Genomic DNA, 16,637 nt, shown 5'->3' on the forward strand with positions numbered 1-16,637 from the left:
ATTAATGCTTAATTTAATTTGAAATACAGTATAAAATATAAGGTCTTCCCCTATTCAACCAAGGATGTGCGGCACAAGAGGGAAAGAAATAGTCCACGTGGCTAAGCGTGGAATTAATTCTTTTATAATGATTTTTATTTTTTGAGAAATATGTTAAGAAATAAGAACATAGAACATAAGTGATGTAAATGGTAAAACAAATAACACATGTACATATCTTAAGAAATAAGAGCATAAAACGTAAATAAAAAGTAAAATAAATAAAATGTGTAAGTATCTTGAGAAATAAGAACATAAAACTAATATTAATATGGAACATAAAATATAAGTGACATAAATAAAAGGTAAAAAACTAAAGTTTATTTACATAAAGAGAACGTACTTAAAAAGAAATTAAAGCAAGCTGATGATGACAATTGACAAGAAGCTAGGATGTACCTGTGGACATGGGCGGATCCAATTAAGGTCCAGGAGGGGCTTAAGCCCCCCCTGAGCCTTAAAATTTTTTTAAATTTAGCCCGTAAAGCCCCTTCTAATTATTAAGTCCAATACTAATATATTAAATAATTTGAACTTTTCTCAACAAAAATAAAGTATTTTGGTCTTTTAAATTAAATCCATTTAAATAATAAAAACTTTTTAATTTAATCAAATTCTAATTTAAAACTAACTTACAAAACTCATCGTTTTATATTGATAATAAAAAAATTAAAAGAATAAAAAAAAACTCCAAAATCATGAAACTGTGAATCACCAAATCACAAAGACTGGCCACCGCCACCAACAAACGTTTCCATTCCTGCTACTAGTCTGCCACCAACTCATTGTTATCTGTCGCCGCGATCGCTGAGCCTTTCATGATTTCATCTCTTGCTAGATCAGCCACATCCCATAGATTGAAACAGGTATTGTGCTTGAATGTTGTTTTGAAGTTTGACTAATGATTCTGGCCGAATGAATGTGCTGCATCTCTCTAACTTCGTTCATCAATTCTTATTCTGATAGCTATATACAAAATTCCAAAAGTAAAAGTTGATTTGTGAAAAGTGAGCAATTCTTTAATATTAAAATTGAAAGGGAAAGTGGTGGGATAGTGGGTGCTCTGTAAAATGATGAAAGTGGTGTATAATTTATTATATAAATTATAATTAAAAGCAATCACTTTGTTAATGCAAATAAATGAGCAATTGAAAAAGTAAAATTTACAATCATGTATCTTTCCCGTGAGCCCCATTGAGTGTGTTGTCAAATAATGTTTTAATAATATCAAATTTATATTAAATTAATTATTCTTGTTCGTTATTTTGTTAGGATTTAGACGTATTGTGAAATTTAATCTAATAATTAATAGTTTTATTTGATTTGAAACATATATGGAAAATTTTTTTAAAAAGAAACCATAGCTCCCATCTCCTTTAGAGGGGACTAGTCATGGTTCATATGAAGTCAATTTACAAAATTTGCCTGCTGACCCTAGCTTACGACCTTGTATTGATAGTTATAATTGTAATATTCGAGATCAAGTTCGAAGAACATACTTACAAACGGGTCCTTTTCAACCTAAGGGGCACAATTTTAAATTTGAGAAATTTGGAAATCAACAAAGATGATTTGTTTCGGATTGGTTCAAAGAATTTGGTTCTTGGCTGGAATATAGTATAAAAGAAGAGTCTGCATATTGTCTTTTTTGTTATCTTTTCAAAGAAGATAATGGTGATCAAGCAGGTAGTGATACTTTTACTGGGAAAGGATTTAAAAATTGGAAAAAAAAAAAGAAAAATTTAAGATTCATGAAGGAGGTGCCAATAGTGCCCATAACCGAGCTAGGCAGAAATGTGAAAGGTTGATGAATCAGAAACAACATATTGCAACATTTTTTGAAAGACAATCCGAGAAAACTCAAAGTGAATATGAAACTCGCTTGAATGTTGTTGTTGATTGTATTCGATTTCTTTTAAATCAAGGGCTAGCATTTCGTGGGCATGATGAGTCTGATGGTTCAAACAACAGAGGGAATTTTCTTGAGCTTTTACACTTCCTTGCTGATCATAATGAAGATATTAATGCTGTTACTTTCAAAAATACTCCTCTAAATCTGCAAATGACATCTCCAAAGATCCAAAAAGACATTGTAAGTTGTGTTGCAACTGAAACTACTAATGCTATTATTAGAGAGATGGGTGATGCATTATTTTCTGTTCTAATTGATGAGTCTCGTGATATATCTACAAAAGAGCAAATGGCTGTTGTATTATGTTATGTGGATAAGAATGGATATGTGGTTGAATGTTTTGTAGGCATTGAACGTGTTTCTAGCACTACAGCTGCCTCACTTAAAGAATCTCTTGATAATATGTTTTCAAGGTTTGGATTGAGTTTGTCAATGTTACGTGGGCAAGGTTATGATGGGGCAAGTAATATGCATGGTGAGTTTAATGGTTTGAAAACGCTCATTTTAGAGGAGAATGAATCTGCTTATTATGTTCACTATTTTGCTCATCAACTTCAGTTGGCTCTTATTTCCGTGGCAAAAAAGCATGAGGAAGTTAATTCTTTATTCAATTTAGTTTCAATGCTAGTTAATGTTGTTGGAGTGTCAGCTAAACGTCGTGACATTCTACATGAGAAACATGCTCTTGCAGTTATTGAAGCATTAAGTAAAGGCGAGCTTTCAAGTGGACAAGGTTTGAATCAGGAGATTACTTTAAAGCGTCCTGCTGATACATGCTGGTCTTCTCATTATGGTACGTTAATGAGCATAATTTCTATGTTTCCATCTGTGGTCGATGTGCTTGAGATAATTGAAGTTGAAGGAAATTCTGAACAAAGATTTCAAGATAATACGCTATTGAAGTTGATGCAATCATTTGATTTCGTATTTTGTTTATTTTTAATGAAAAATATTCTTGGCTACGCAAATAAATTGTCACGAGCACTACAAAGGAAAGATCAAGATATTTTGAATGCTGTAAAATTGGTTGAAGTTTATAAGCATAACCTTCAGAAGTTGAGAGATAGTGGATGGTATTCTTTATTTGGTCAAGTTTCTACTTTCTGTAGCAAGCATGATATCGATGTTTTAGATATGGATGATTTGTTTTTAATTCCAGGGTGATCACGCCGTAAAGCTCAAGAGATCACAAATTTACATCGGTATCGAGTTGAGTTATTTTATGTTGTCTTAGACATGCAACTTCAAGAGCTAAATAATCGTTTCAATGAGTCAAATACTGAGTTGCTTATTTGTTTGGCTTGTCTATGTCCAAATGATTTGTTTGCAGCTTTTGACAAGGAAAAATTACCGCGACTTGCTGAATTTTATCCTAAAGATTTTTCTGCAATAGATCTTATAGCACTTGAGATGCAACTTGATGTATACATTACAGATTTACAATCTAGTGCAGAATTTTCAGAATTGAAAGGGATTGGTGAACTTGCAAGGACAATGGTTAAGATTAAAAAAGACAAGGTGTACCCGTTAGTTTACCAATTGGTTACATTGGCTTTAATTCTACCTGTAGCTACTGCCACTGTAGAAAGAGTATTTTCAGCCATGAATTTTGTGAAGAATCGACTTCGAAACCGGATGGGTGATCAATGGCTGAATGATAACTTAGGTGGCGTTTGTTTTTTTGTCTGAAATCTGAATAGACCTAAATTAGTCTGAATTCTGAATAGATCTGAATATCTGAATCTGAATAATATGTTTATTTTTTCGTCTGAATTTCGGAAAATAAGTATTAAGTTGTTTGTTTTTTTAACTGAAAAAGCTAAAAATATGTACTTTTACATTTGTATCCTCATTAAATTTGAATGTCAAATAAATAATATATTGAATACCACAATATTTTAACATTTATAAGTAAAACTATATTCAAGTGAATACATAATTATTTTATAATTTTAATATATAAAATATCATAAATTTCAAATTTTATCGTATATAATATAAGAAAGAAAAAACAATGATATTTTTATGTGGGGTAAATGTCTATGGGTGAGTTTTGGGATAGACATGAAAAATAAATTATAAAACATGGATATTTTTTACATTAGTAAGTAATTGACTTAATTCAAATGTCTCCATTAAGTAAAAAACCAAAAAAATTGGCTTATTTTATTAAGTCAAAATTATTTAAAAAGTCTTATTAAGTTATAAAAACAAACACCTCTAATTAACTTAATTAATTAAGTTAAGTCACTTTAAGTTATTAAGTTAAAAAACAAACGCCACCTTACTTGTATACATAGAAAAAGATGTATTTGCTTGTATTGACAATAAAGATATTATTCGACGTTTTCAAAATATGAAAACACGTCGAGAACAGTTGAAGAAGTTTTAAAAATGATTATGTCAATAAAATTGAATATTTTACTTTTTATTTTTTCAGTTGGCTTTTATTATCTTATCGAATTTTTTTTTATCAATTTATATTAAGCCCCTTCTGAATTTATTTTCTGGGTCCGCCACTGCCTGTGGACGACGAGAGGTTTGATCTTTCAATGTACCTATGGATGGTGAGACTCTCACCGTGAGAGGCTTGATGTTTTGAGAGACACTGTTGCAATTTCTCAAGCAAAATTTGAACAGAAACGTAAGCTTCTAAGAAATTCGGAAGTCAACCATAAATTATTCAAAGTCCGGAGAAAAATATTGTTATAGCATCATAAACGCGGTCACCAGAGAGGCACTGTGTGTACGCTGCAATCTCTCAAGGGTATATTTGTACCAGCATATTGTTTTATATAAAGTAACCTTCAATACTCCCATGGAATGACAATCCTCAATTTGTACTCTAAAAGTGTGAAAATTTTAATTTATCCATTTAAAAGATGAGGGTCGATGGGGTGTGTTGATGAATTTTTTTAGTTATCTTCTTTTTATTTTTATTTTTTTTTTTGGAATCAATTGAATATTGTTATTCTAAATAGTGGTAAAATTCAACCCATGTTTTTCATTTAAGTGATAGAATCTCGTGGCTCATCTTCCACTCTCTGTAATAGTGTAAATATTAATGACAATGTAGTACTTATCCACAATAAATCTACAGCTTTCAAAAGTTTGACCATAAATCTACAACAAGCAAATATTCCATTGTTGGTTATATTCATGCCATTACGTGTAACCAATGACAAATATTCCACTAATATTAAATTTAAACGTGAATATCATCAATTTCTTTTTTTCTTTTTTTTGTGATAAATAACTTTTATTTATAAAAATGCTCACCTAAAAATATATCTAGCAATACTACTCAATAACATACACCACTGTGTTATATATAGTTTAAAGAAATCTACTAGCGTCCCACCCATGGGCGGACTCAATACATAAGGGGGCTCAAGAGGGACTTCAGGCATTTTTCTATGCCATTATTTTTCTTTTAAATATATCTCATACCCTTTTTAAAAGAGTTAAATAAAAAGAATTTGAGCACATTTTTTTATGTAACAAAATACTTATAATTTAGTGGTAAGAGTATTGTTTAGTGGTTTTTATAGACTTGGTTCAAACTACAATAGCCATATAATTATTTTATGGAGATTACTTATATAAGGAACTTTTATAAATGTGGTCAGTAGCCACAATGAGCTTCAACATTAAAAATAAATAATTTATTATTATTATTTAAAATGAAAAAGTAAAGTTTGAGTTTTGAGACTTTAAAAAATTAAGTACGCCAAATTAAATTAAAATTTTTGAACTCACCTTCCAAATTTAAGTTTCGGGGTACACCACTGTGTCCGCCGAGATTGAAACTTAAATACTAAAAGAAATACAATTGGGTTGAGTGAGGTTGACAATAAAATCCGAATTTAATAGCTTATATACACATTACACATACTTCAACCAGTGGCTCAGTCGACGATCGAAACTTCATAGTAGTTGACTTCTCTATTAGCTTATTTTAATTTCAGAATGCGAATAAACAAAACAGAGGATCTCTCTACTCTGCCCCAGCAGCAGCGTGAACAAAGTGATTTTGTGATTAGAAAATATTCAATTTACAAGTAAGTTTAATATCACAAATTAAATTTACTTGCAAATTAAACAAGTTACATTTTGTTTATTCAAATAACCGGGTTACAGTACTACTACTGGCAGGGGAAAATGAAAACATAGAAACAATGAATACAAAAGATTAATTACATGAAAGAGAGCAATAAATTTGTCTGAGTCTTTTTGTGACATCAACCATTGTTGGCCTATCTACCGCTGATTCGTTGAGACATTCAAGAGTGAGTCGTGCACAAGCTTGCAATTGGTGCTCTTTCTCAGTGCATGATAGGTCTTGAACAATTATAGGATCTGCTATCTCAGTAAATCTATTATTTTGAAGATAGTTGTTCAAATGTTCAATGAGATGACGGACCGAACCATGTGTATGAAGTAAATCCATGCTGCCCTGTCCAGTCAATAGCTCCAACAGAACTGCACTGAAAGTATAAACATCATACTTTTCATTGAAAACACCTGTCCTCATGTACTCAGGTACGTACTCAGGTACATACTCAGGTGCACAATATCCCCGTGGTTGCATCAGACAATCAGTAATGTGGGTTTCACCTTCGGGAATGGATATGGATAGTGAAAAATCAAACAGTTTTGCAACATTTTCTTCATTGAACAAGATGCGTGATGGGATGACATGTCTAAAAACGATGGGTCTGGGGAATCCAACATGAAGATAAGCAAGTGTATGAGCGATATCCATTGCAATCTTTAACCTATGTTTCAATCGTAATGGTTCAAATTGAGGTCGAGGTTGAGGATTGCCGCAGAGACCAATACGCTCAGGAAGAGTTCTGTACTCTCCATATTCAAAAACTAGAATGGGAATTGGAGTCTCTAAGCAGCATCCAATTAGCTTTAAAATATGCTTGTGATCCATTTGTGCTGCATATACTATGTTATTAATACTATACCTATAAGCGCTATCAGAATAGGATTCATCAAACTTCAAAACAGAAATTAGGCGCTCCTGCCAAAAGCCCTTGTACAATTTATATATGTGAAAGATGCATTGTTTTATAACTTCTCTCCCGTCATAGTTGTTAGTTGCAATCTCGAGTTCTTTAGCAGAAAAGATACGATAAGGATTATATTTACCATGAGAAGACGCTATCAACTCTTTCAGTACGGTCGCGCCATTCCTCAACATCAATGTTCTTTTATCAGTCCTGTCCTTGAATTTTCTGATAATCGAACACATCTACAAGTAGAAACCAATTCAAATATTGCAATCAGTTCGTTTTATTTGTATATACAGATACTATTTTATTCATAAATATAAAGCAGTAAAATTTATCCCAAAAAAAGAGAAAAAAAAAAAAAACCAAAGCTGCTGAACGCTGATGATGAGGAGAGGAGTACCTGTGGCAGTGGGCGTACAGCAAATTGATTAATTAAGAAAACGCTGTGCTCGATCTTGATCTTGATCTTTACTACTGCAGGAGTTGACTCAGATTCTGATGTTGATTCATTTGAGTCATCTGAATAAGTATGAAGGGTTTTTTTAATGCTCAATTTAATTTGGAATATGTGAAAATGCAACAAGTGTTCCTCTAGTCAACCAAGGATACACAACGAATGAGGGTAAGAATAGTCCACGTGGCTAAGCGTGGAATAATTCTTTTATAATGATTTCTATTTTTTGAGAAAGTTTATGATAGTTGAAACGGCCAATTAATAAACATTGACGTATCTTAAATTTTGTCTTGAAATTTATCAAATATCTTTTGTTCCACATTTTATCCTCTTGCATTTTCAAATTTTTTTGTTTCCGTGGTTCTCTTTCCTCCCTCTTCAATTCCCAAATTTCAAAAGAAAGAGGATGTAACGTATGTGAATTAAATGAATAAATAAAAAGAGGCGGTTAAGAAATTAGTAAAAGCAAAAGAGAAAAGAGCTGGAAAACAGAGGGAAGATGCACGTGTGACAGAGAGTGAGAGAGAAGTAGAGATGGCAAAACCCCGGGTTGGGTCCGGGTATTGCAATGACTGGACCTGCCCGGATGCAACCGGTTCGGGTCTGAGTCCGTGCCAGATTTTAATCCGGGTACCCGAATTATATATTTTTTAATATTATATGTGCATATATTTTTTTTTTTTGGTAATTTTATAAGTTTTAAATTTATTTCAATAAAGTTTGACATGAAAATATAAACTTTAAGTGTTTAAAACTTTATATATGTATAATAAATGAGTCAAATAAATATAAATATTTTAAATAATATATATTTTATAATATTTTTTAAATAAAACTTGGGTTCCGGGTTTATCAAGTGATATCCAAGACCGACCCCGCTTCATACCCGGGCCGGGTAATACCCGGCCAACAACGCCTGAGTACGGTCCGGGCCCGGACTGGGCGGGTATTTTTGCCACCTCTAGAGAGAAGTTGCCAAACCGACCCAATTACAGACCCGAAAACCCGACCAGAACTCGCGATCGTGACCCGGCCATATCTCCCATTTCCGGCCACCGTTTTGGTCGAGTTTGGTACCAATCTGAAGCTTAGAAGCCGGCCATCGTTCCCCTGCCATCCTCGTCGCCAAAAACCAACTGGAAAACCCGCGACTGTTTCGCTTTATTTCGCCGGGATTTTCGCTTGTTTTGGGTGACACCACCGGTTGGATTTTGTTCCTCACGACTCCCTCTTCCATTTCCGACCATCCATAGCCACCAGGAGTCAGTGTTTTGCCGCCGGTCAATTGTTGGAATTCACGTCTGTTGAGCTAGATTCCAGTGTCGTTACCGCGCGTTGGAGCTCACCGCCTGTACCATTGAACTCAGCGTGAGTGGAACTTTCAGACTTGAGCTTCCCGGCCAGCGTTGACCAAATTCCGGTGACCGTTGACCAGCAAGGGCATTTCGGTAATTTCACACTCCGAGGGCAATTTGTAATTTCTGAGCCGGTGGATATTTTAGTAATTCCTAGAATTGAGGATTGGGTGTAATTACGATTCCGAGGGTAATTCGATAATTTTCGATTTCATAGTATTTTAATAATTTACGGACTTGAGGGCATTTTAGTAATTTTATTGACACAGGAGTTGTAAATTATGGATAGATGTTCGTTTCGAGTTTATTGCATAAATTTAGTCCTAATTACGATTTATGGAAAATAATTATGTTGTTTCCTTGATTTAGGAGGATCTGCGAGCGAGAACCGGTCCGCAGACGTGGACGATAACCGAGTGTGAACACCATCACTGTAACACTATCACTGTGAGTGGAATATACAAAACCTATTTTCATAGTTAATTATGATAGTAAAGCATGTTTGCGGAATAAATATTTTAAATATTCTAATTTAATGATTTCCTCAAAATGGATTTTATTCATGCATTGGTATTTTATTAAAATGTTTGTTTAATGATTTTGCGTATCGACTTTGAATAAGCATGATAGTATTTTAAAGATAAGAAAAGTGGATTCAAATGTGGTATGATTTAAAGTATGGTTAAAAGATATGTGAATATGAGTATAGTGATTGTTTTTGAAATCATTAGACCGCACCATTCCCTCAAGATACAGTGATACAGATGAGATGAGATGAGAGGCCTTTGGGGCCCGTCTGAACACACATAGAGGCTTTGGCCCGTGTGTTTGGGTGTTTTTGCCTTTTGGGGGCATATGCGTGCGGTATGATGATTACAGAGATACAGATATGAAATACAGACAGATATTGAGATACAGATGATACGAATGAGATACAGGCCTTTGGGGCCTGTCTGAGTACACACAGAGGCTTTGGGCCGTGTGCTTGGGCGCTTTTGTCCTTTTGGGACTAGATTATGCATGCACAGATGTGATGAGTTATGAGATGGTATTTCCCTGTCTATCCGTGTAGCTCCGGGGCGTGACGGTACCTAGATAGTACGTCATTGCCCGTCCGTTGAGGTCCAGATATGACGAGATTATTTCCCTGGGTACTTGTTTGGTGATGATTTTCAGATTTGTGTATTCTATATGATATTGTAATATGATTTCCATGGTTATTTGGTATGATATTTTATATGTTTTTCATAGTTAGTAATCTGATTTAAATGTTAAATGATTTATTACTGATTTCTCGCATATGATTTGATGAAATCGTGTTTGGAAATGATATGATTATCTCTTTTCAAGTAAGAATTAATTTTCAAAAACTACTATCAATTCACTGATCTTAGTGAGTTTTAAACTCACTCCGTTTTTATTATATTTTCACCCCCTCACCAGGAGGTCGCAGGTACACTAGACCGACCCTGCGACTGTAAATATATTTTAAGTCTTGGCCACGTGATGGTGTTAGAAGATATAAATGTTTTTGTTAAGACGTCTTGATTATCTCGTTCTTTTGGGATTGTATAATTTTGTTATATTATTCTTTTGGAATTAAGAATAAACCGAGATATTAATATTAGTTATAATATTATCTTTTGAGACTCTACAAATATAAAACTCAGCATTTTGGTTGAGAATGTTAATCACTGGAGTTTGTTATATATTGAATTATTTTGGGAGTGTTTGTTTTACGTATTTGTAGATTGGGAGTGTTATATTTATAAAGGAGAATCTGTCGAATTTTCGATAGAATATTTACTAATAGAATTATTATCAAGTCCGTTTTGATGAGACTAAATTAACTCGCCCAAGGGGATTCGGGGCGGGTCGTTTCAGAGGATTAAACAGTAAATATATTTCGCCCAGATTACATTAGCACCTAATTTCTCTTAATTCTCTTCCCTCTTTTCTCTGCTTTGCTCAATAATTTAGTCATTTTATTTCATATATTTTGTGTATATTTGTAGCGATGCTTGATTTGATCTTGATCTTTATGTTGATTAAATTGAGACACAGTTATCTAGCTCTCCTAGTTGGCGTTTTACACATGTATCTGAATGAGTATAAAGTTTGTCCAATTAATTCCTTCTTTTTTAGTGCCTTTTTTTTTTTTGGCTTTTTACTTTGTGGGCCACCAATCTTTTCTTCACTTTCGTACCTTTGCTGTTCTCATTGTTAAAAATAAAATGTCATTTCATCATTACACTTAGGGGTGGGTAAATTATCCGACCCGACCCGACCCGAAAAATTTCGGGTTCGAATCGGGTTGTAAAAGCAACCCGATTGGGTGTAAATGGTGAAACTCGATCGGGTTGTGATCCGATCTGAAAATTCGATCGGGTTGTGATCGGATCGGGTTATACCCGATCCGATCCAAAAACCCGATTGAGTTTCTTAAAAAAAATAAAAATAAACACATGCACGCACGCCACACATTCACAAAACACAACACAAATCAGATATTTATTCACAGCACAAACACAAGGCTGCTGTTGCGCACAAAACACATCCACGGACTGCACCCAATGGCCAACAGCAAGTCGCCAACGGAGTCCACACCTCAAGAAGCGTCTGCTTGTGTGCTCACTGCTGCTCGGTGTTGCTGCGAGTTCGCTAGGGATGGCAATGGGGAGGGGAGGGGAGGGGACCAATCTCCCCGTACCCATCCCCGATATTTTGTGTATGTCCATGTCCCCTCCCCATCCTTGTCAAAATTATTTAAGAGAATCCCCATCCCCTCCCCGAATAATAACAGGGGATCCCCGAGGGTCCTCGATTCCCGAATAACTCATACATTTTTTTTGTTTTCGATTTTGAGTTAATCCTATTAAATTAAAAAATTCAAATAAAAGTAAAGTTCGAAATATATCTTACATTAATATCAATTACAAAAGTCACATACATTAAATTAATAAGTAACGCAGCATGCAAGGAATACAAACTATCATGAACAAATTAATAGCCTAATACAAAATTGTTACAAATAAAATAAAATTTAGATTCAAAATTAACTTTTCAATGGTGGCGTTGGCACTTTATAAATGTGGATTATTCTCTTTACAGCACAATAGTTAAGTCGAAGCAAATCAAGAGCAAATATTAGATTAGATTAGATATAAAAATTGTAATTTGCTGTGGGCAATTATAACATCTAAAAATAAATAAAAAATAAATTTAAGATAAATAAAAAATAGATTTAAGTTTAAAATATTTAATGAATATTAAAATTAAAACAAAAGTGTCTTTTTAATGTCCTAAATAAAAATTTAGGACTTTAATTAGTTAATTGGGCCTAAAAGTTTAATAATATAAATATTTTGATATTTTTTATTTTTACCAATACTTATAATTTTATAATTCAAATTTTATTATTTATTTACTAGTAATTTTAAAAAATAAAAATTAAATTAAAAAATTAAAATGGGGAAATGGGTAGGGGATGGGGATTCCACCTCATCCACATCCCCTCCCCGAATAAGAAATTGGGTAAAAAAATTTCTCCGTCCCTTCCCCAAATAAGAAATTGGGTATGAAATTATCCACATACCCTCCCCAAATGGAGAAAATCCCCGAGGGTACCCGTCCCCGTGGGGATTTTTGTCATCCCTATAAGTGATGCTTGATCTTGATCTTTACTACTACAAGAGTTAGTTAAGATTCTGATGTTGATTAAATTGAGTCATATATAGTTTTTTTTTCTTTTAATCATGAATAATTATAAAATTTGTTTGTCTAATTAATGCTTAATTTAATTTGAAATACATTATGAAAATACAAGAAGTCTTCCCCGGTTCAACCAAGGATATCCGACGCAAGAGGGAAAGAAATAGTCCACGTGCCTAAGCGTGGAATTAATTCTTTTATGATGATTTTTATTTTTTGAGAAATATGTTAAGAAATAAGAATATAGAACATAAGTAATGTAAATGGAACATAAAATATAAGTGACGTAAATAAAAGGTAATACAAATAAAACATGTACATATCTTAAGAAATAAGAGCATAAAACGTAAATAAAAAGTAAAACAAATAAAATGTGTAAGTATCTTGAGAAATAAGAACATAAAACTAATATTAATATGGAACATAAAATATAAGTGACATAAATAAAAGGTAAAAAAGTAAAGTTTATTTACACAAAGAGAACGTACTTAAAAAGAAATTAAAGCAAGCTGATGATGACAATTGACAAGAAGCTAGGATGTACCTGTGGACGGCGAGAGGTTTGATCTTTCGATGTACCTGTGGACGGCGAGAGGTTTGATCTTTCGATGTACCTGCGGACGGTGAGAGTCTTGATCTTTTGAGAGACATTGTTGCAATTTCTTAAGCAAAATTTGAGCAGAAATGTAAGCTTCTAAGAAATTCGGAAGTCAACTATAAATTATTCAAAGTCCGGAGAAAAATATTGTTATAGCATCATAAACGCGGTCACCAGAGAGGCACCGCGCGTACGCTGCAATCTCTCAAGGGTATATTTGTACCAGCATATTGTTTTATATAAAGTAACCTTCAATACACCCATGGATAGAGATGGCAAAAGTCCGGGTCGGGTCCGGGTTTGGGGTTGCCCGGGACCGACCCGGATGTCAAACTTAGCTACCCGGACCCGCACCGTGCCCGGAATTTTTCTATGCGGGCCGGGCACATGCCCGGCACTATCCGGGCACGGGTTTTTCCCGGGTTTTCTCTACCCGGATTTGAGTGATGATGAATTCAAATGAGGTCAAAATCAAACTCTCATAATATATGTATGGCTTCGAAATTAACCATTTAACTTCCTCTTTTACAGAAATTCATCTTCCAAGTTTCCAGATGCAGAATACACCATATCCAAAGAAGCGACCCAAATGCAGGTTCTACAATTTTCCTTTACATTGACTACTAGAGCTGTTACTTAGACAAAAAAAGGTTCAATTTAAATTTGTTGGATTGCGGCATTCGTTGCAACCTCACAGCAGGTCATGCTTAAGTAGGGAGTTTTAAACAAAGGTTTGCCATATTCCTCTGAAGGTATAAAAGGTAAGGATTAAAAAAAGAAAAAAAGAAAAAAAAACAATCAACACCATTTGAATTTTCCGTAATGCGTTTGTACGATGAAGTAGAAAAAATATTTCAACAGAAACAACTAGATTGAAATATTTCAGACTAACAGTAATGCTCTGTTTATACAAGGAAGGGAAAAGACTAACAGTAATGCTCTTTCTTATTATGTTCTGTGCAGGCATTAACAATGTAAACACTTCCAGCATCCAAGAAAATAATTAAGCATATATTGAAAGCAATTTCATCATTTGTTTTTTTGAAAAAACAGCCAAAAAAAAAATTACTTCGTGGGTCGTGGTTGTGGGTTGCAGGCTTGCAGCTGATATGGTGACAACTGAAAAAACAATGGAGTGAGAGTGTGAGACCAGCTATGGCGGCGGACGCTGTCGCGCGGTGGCTGCCGCTGAGAAGCTGACAACAATGAAGAGCTCTGACCGTTTGACAGACTGACGAGTGACGACTGTGCTTTGCGGTTCGTGGAGGGAGAGGCGCGGTCAACTGTCAATACTGCATCGCCATCGGTGAAGGATGGGTGGTGGCTGAGGCTGACTGGCTGTTGGTGGAGAGACGGAGGGAGGAGGTGCCGATTTCGTGATTTAGGGTTGGCCGATTGGGTTTGGGGGAAATTGGGCAAAGGCAAATGGAATTTTTCTTTTTATATTTTCCTCTTTTTTTTTTTTACTTAATAAAAAAGCGGGCACGGGTCCGGGTTCCGGGTTCTTGGTGCTGTGACCGGACCCGTGCCCGTAAACACCCGGGCATTGAAAATCAATGCCCGGATCCGCATTTTTCATGCGTCCGGTCCGGATCCGGTCCGGGTGGGCTTTTCTGCCATCTCTACCCATGGAATGACAATCCTCAATTTGTACTCTAAAAGTGTGAAAATTTTAATTTATCTATTTAAAAGATGAGGGTCGATGGGGTGTGTTGATGAATTTTTTTGGTTATCTTCTTTTTTTTTTTTTTTTGGATCAATTGAATATTGTTATTCTAAATAGGGGTACAGTTCAACCCATGTTTTTCATTTAAGTGATAGAATCTCGTGGCTCATCTTCCACTCTCTGTAATAGTGTAAATATTAATGACAATGAAGTACTTATCCACAATAAATCTACGGCTTTCAAAAGTTTGACCATAAATCTACAACAAGCAAATATGCCATTGTTGGTAATATTCATGCCGTTACGTGTAACCAATGACAAATATTCTACTAATATTAAATTTAAACGTGAATATCATCAAATTCTTTTTTTTCTTTTTTGTGATAAATAGCTTTTATTTATAAAAATGCTCACCTAAAAATATATCTAGCAGTACTACTCAATAACATACACCACTATGTTATATATAGTTTAAAGAAATCTACTAGCGTCCCACCCATGTAGAGGTGGCAAAAATACCCGCCCGGTCCGGACCCGGACCGTACCCGGGTGTTGCGGGCCGGGTATTATCTGGCCTGGGTATGAAGCCGGGTCGGTCTTGGGCATCACTTGATAAACCCGGAACCCGAATTTTATTTAAAAAAATTATAAAATATATATTATTTTAAATATTTTATATTTATTTGACTTATTTATTATACATATATCAAGTTTTAAACACTTAAAGTTTATATTTTCATGTCAAATTTTATTGAAATAAATTTAAAACTTATAAAATTACCAAAAAATAAAAAATATATACACATAAAATATTAAAAAATATAAAATCCGGGTACTCGGATTAAAACCCGGCCCGAACCCGGACCCGGACCGATTGCATCCGGGCAGGGTCCGGTCATGGCAATACCCGGACCCGGCCCGGGGTTTTGCCATCTCTACACCCATGGGCGGACTCAGTACATAAGGGGGCTCAAGAGGGACTTCAGGGACTTTTTTAGGCCATTATTTTTCTTTTAAATATATCTCATACCCTTTTTAAAAGAGTTAAATAAAAAAAATTTGAGCACATTTTTTTATGTAATAAAATACTTATAATTTAGTGGCAAGAGTATTGTTTAGTGGTTTTTATAGACTTGGTTCAAACTACAATAGCCATATAGTTATTTTATGGAGATTACTTATATAAGGAACTTTTATAAATGTGGTCAGTGGCCACAATGAGCTTCAACATTAAAAATAAATAATTTATTATTATTATTTAAAATGAAAAAGTAGAGTTTGAGTTTTGAGACTTTAAAAAATAAGTACGCCAAATTAAATTAAAATTTTTGAACTCACCTTCCAAATTTAAGTTTCGGGGTACACCACTGTGTCCACCGAGATTGAAACTTAAATACTAAAAGAAATACAATTGGGTTGAGTGAGGTTGACAATAAAATCCGAATTTAATAGCTTTTATACACATTACACACACTTCAACCAATGGCTCAGTCGACGATCGAAACTTCATAGTAGTTGACTTCTCTATTAGCTTATTTTAATTTCAGAATGCGAATAAACAAAACAAAGGATCTCTCTACTCTGCCCCAGCAGCAGCGTGAACAAAGTGATTTTGTGATTAGAAAATATTCAATTTACAAGTAAGTTTAATATTACAATGGAGTCCCCTTAAGTGGCTTGACTGAGTTTGCTCCCCAGTTCGAGTCGCAGGGAAGTCTCCTTTGTTGGGAGAACCTGTACCTTTCGGTTCGAGCGGGAAGTTCTAGTCTGGGTTGTGGTACGGGCTTAAAGGTGCTTCCCACAGTTGGGGTCCTCCCCAGGATACCTCGTGGTCAAAACCAAAAAAAAAAAAAATAACCGGGTTACAGTACTACTACT

The 16,637-nt window shown here is 34.4% G+C and overlaps 3 protein-coding genes across 5 annotated transcripts in view; 1 reads left to right on the plus strand and 2 right to left on the minus strand.

Moving 5' to 3' along the window:
* Positions 1 to 16,637, minus strand: part of LOC107176289 (serine/threonine-protein kinase ZRK1-like) — a 49,723-nt gene that overhangs the window by 24,769 nt on the left and 8,317 nt on the right. The gene's annotated exons all lie outside the window — the stretch shown is intronic.
* On the plus strand, positions 1,847 to 3,115 carry LOC112498803 (uncharacterized). The gene has a single exon (XM_025100390.2). It carries the CDS (start codon positions 1,847 to 1,849, stop codon positions 3,113 to 3,115), a length of 1,269 nt encoding a protein of 422 aa, XP_024956158.2.
* LOC102625987 (non-functional pseudokinase ZRK2-like) lies at positions 5,946 to 7,587 on the minus strand. Of its 2 annotated transcripts, XM_052442091.1 has the most exons (3): positions 7,376 to 7,587; positions 7,112 to 7,214; positions 5,946 to 6,898 (listed from the first exon to the last, which is right to left on the minus strand). In XM_052442091.1, exons 2-3 carry the CDS (start codon positions 7,212 to 7,214, stop codon positions 6,144 to 6,146), a joined length of 858 nt encoding a protein of 285 aa, XP_052298051.1. In that variant the 5' UTR covers positions 7,376 to 7,587; the 3' UTR covers positions 5,946 to 6,143. The 2 variants fall into 2 exon arrangements, with proteins under 2 accessions (XP_052298051.1, XP_052298049.1); XM_052442089.1 differs by having other exon boundaries at positions 5,946 to 7,214.

The sequence above is a fragment of the Citrus sinensis genome, chromosome 5 (genome assembly GCF_022201045.2).
Source record: "Citrus sinensis cultivar Valencia sweet orange chromosome 5, DVS_A1.0, whole genome shotgun sequence".
NCBI lineage: Eukaryota > Viridiplantae > Streptophyta > Magnoliopsida > Sapindales > Rutaceae > Citrus > Citrus sinensis.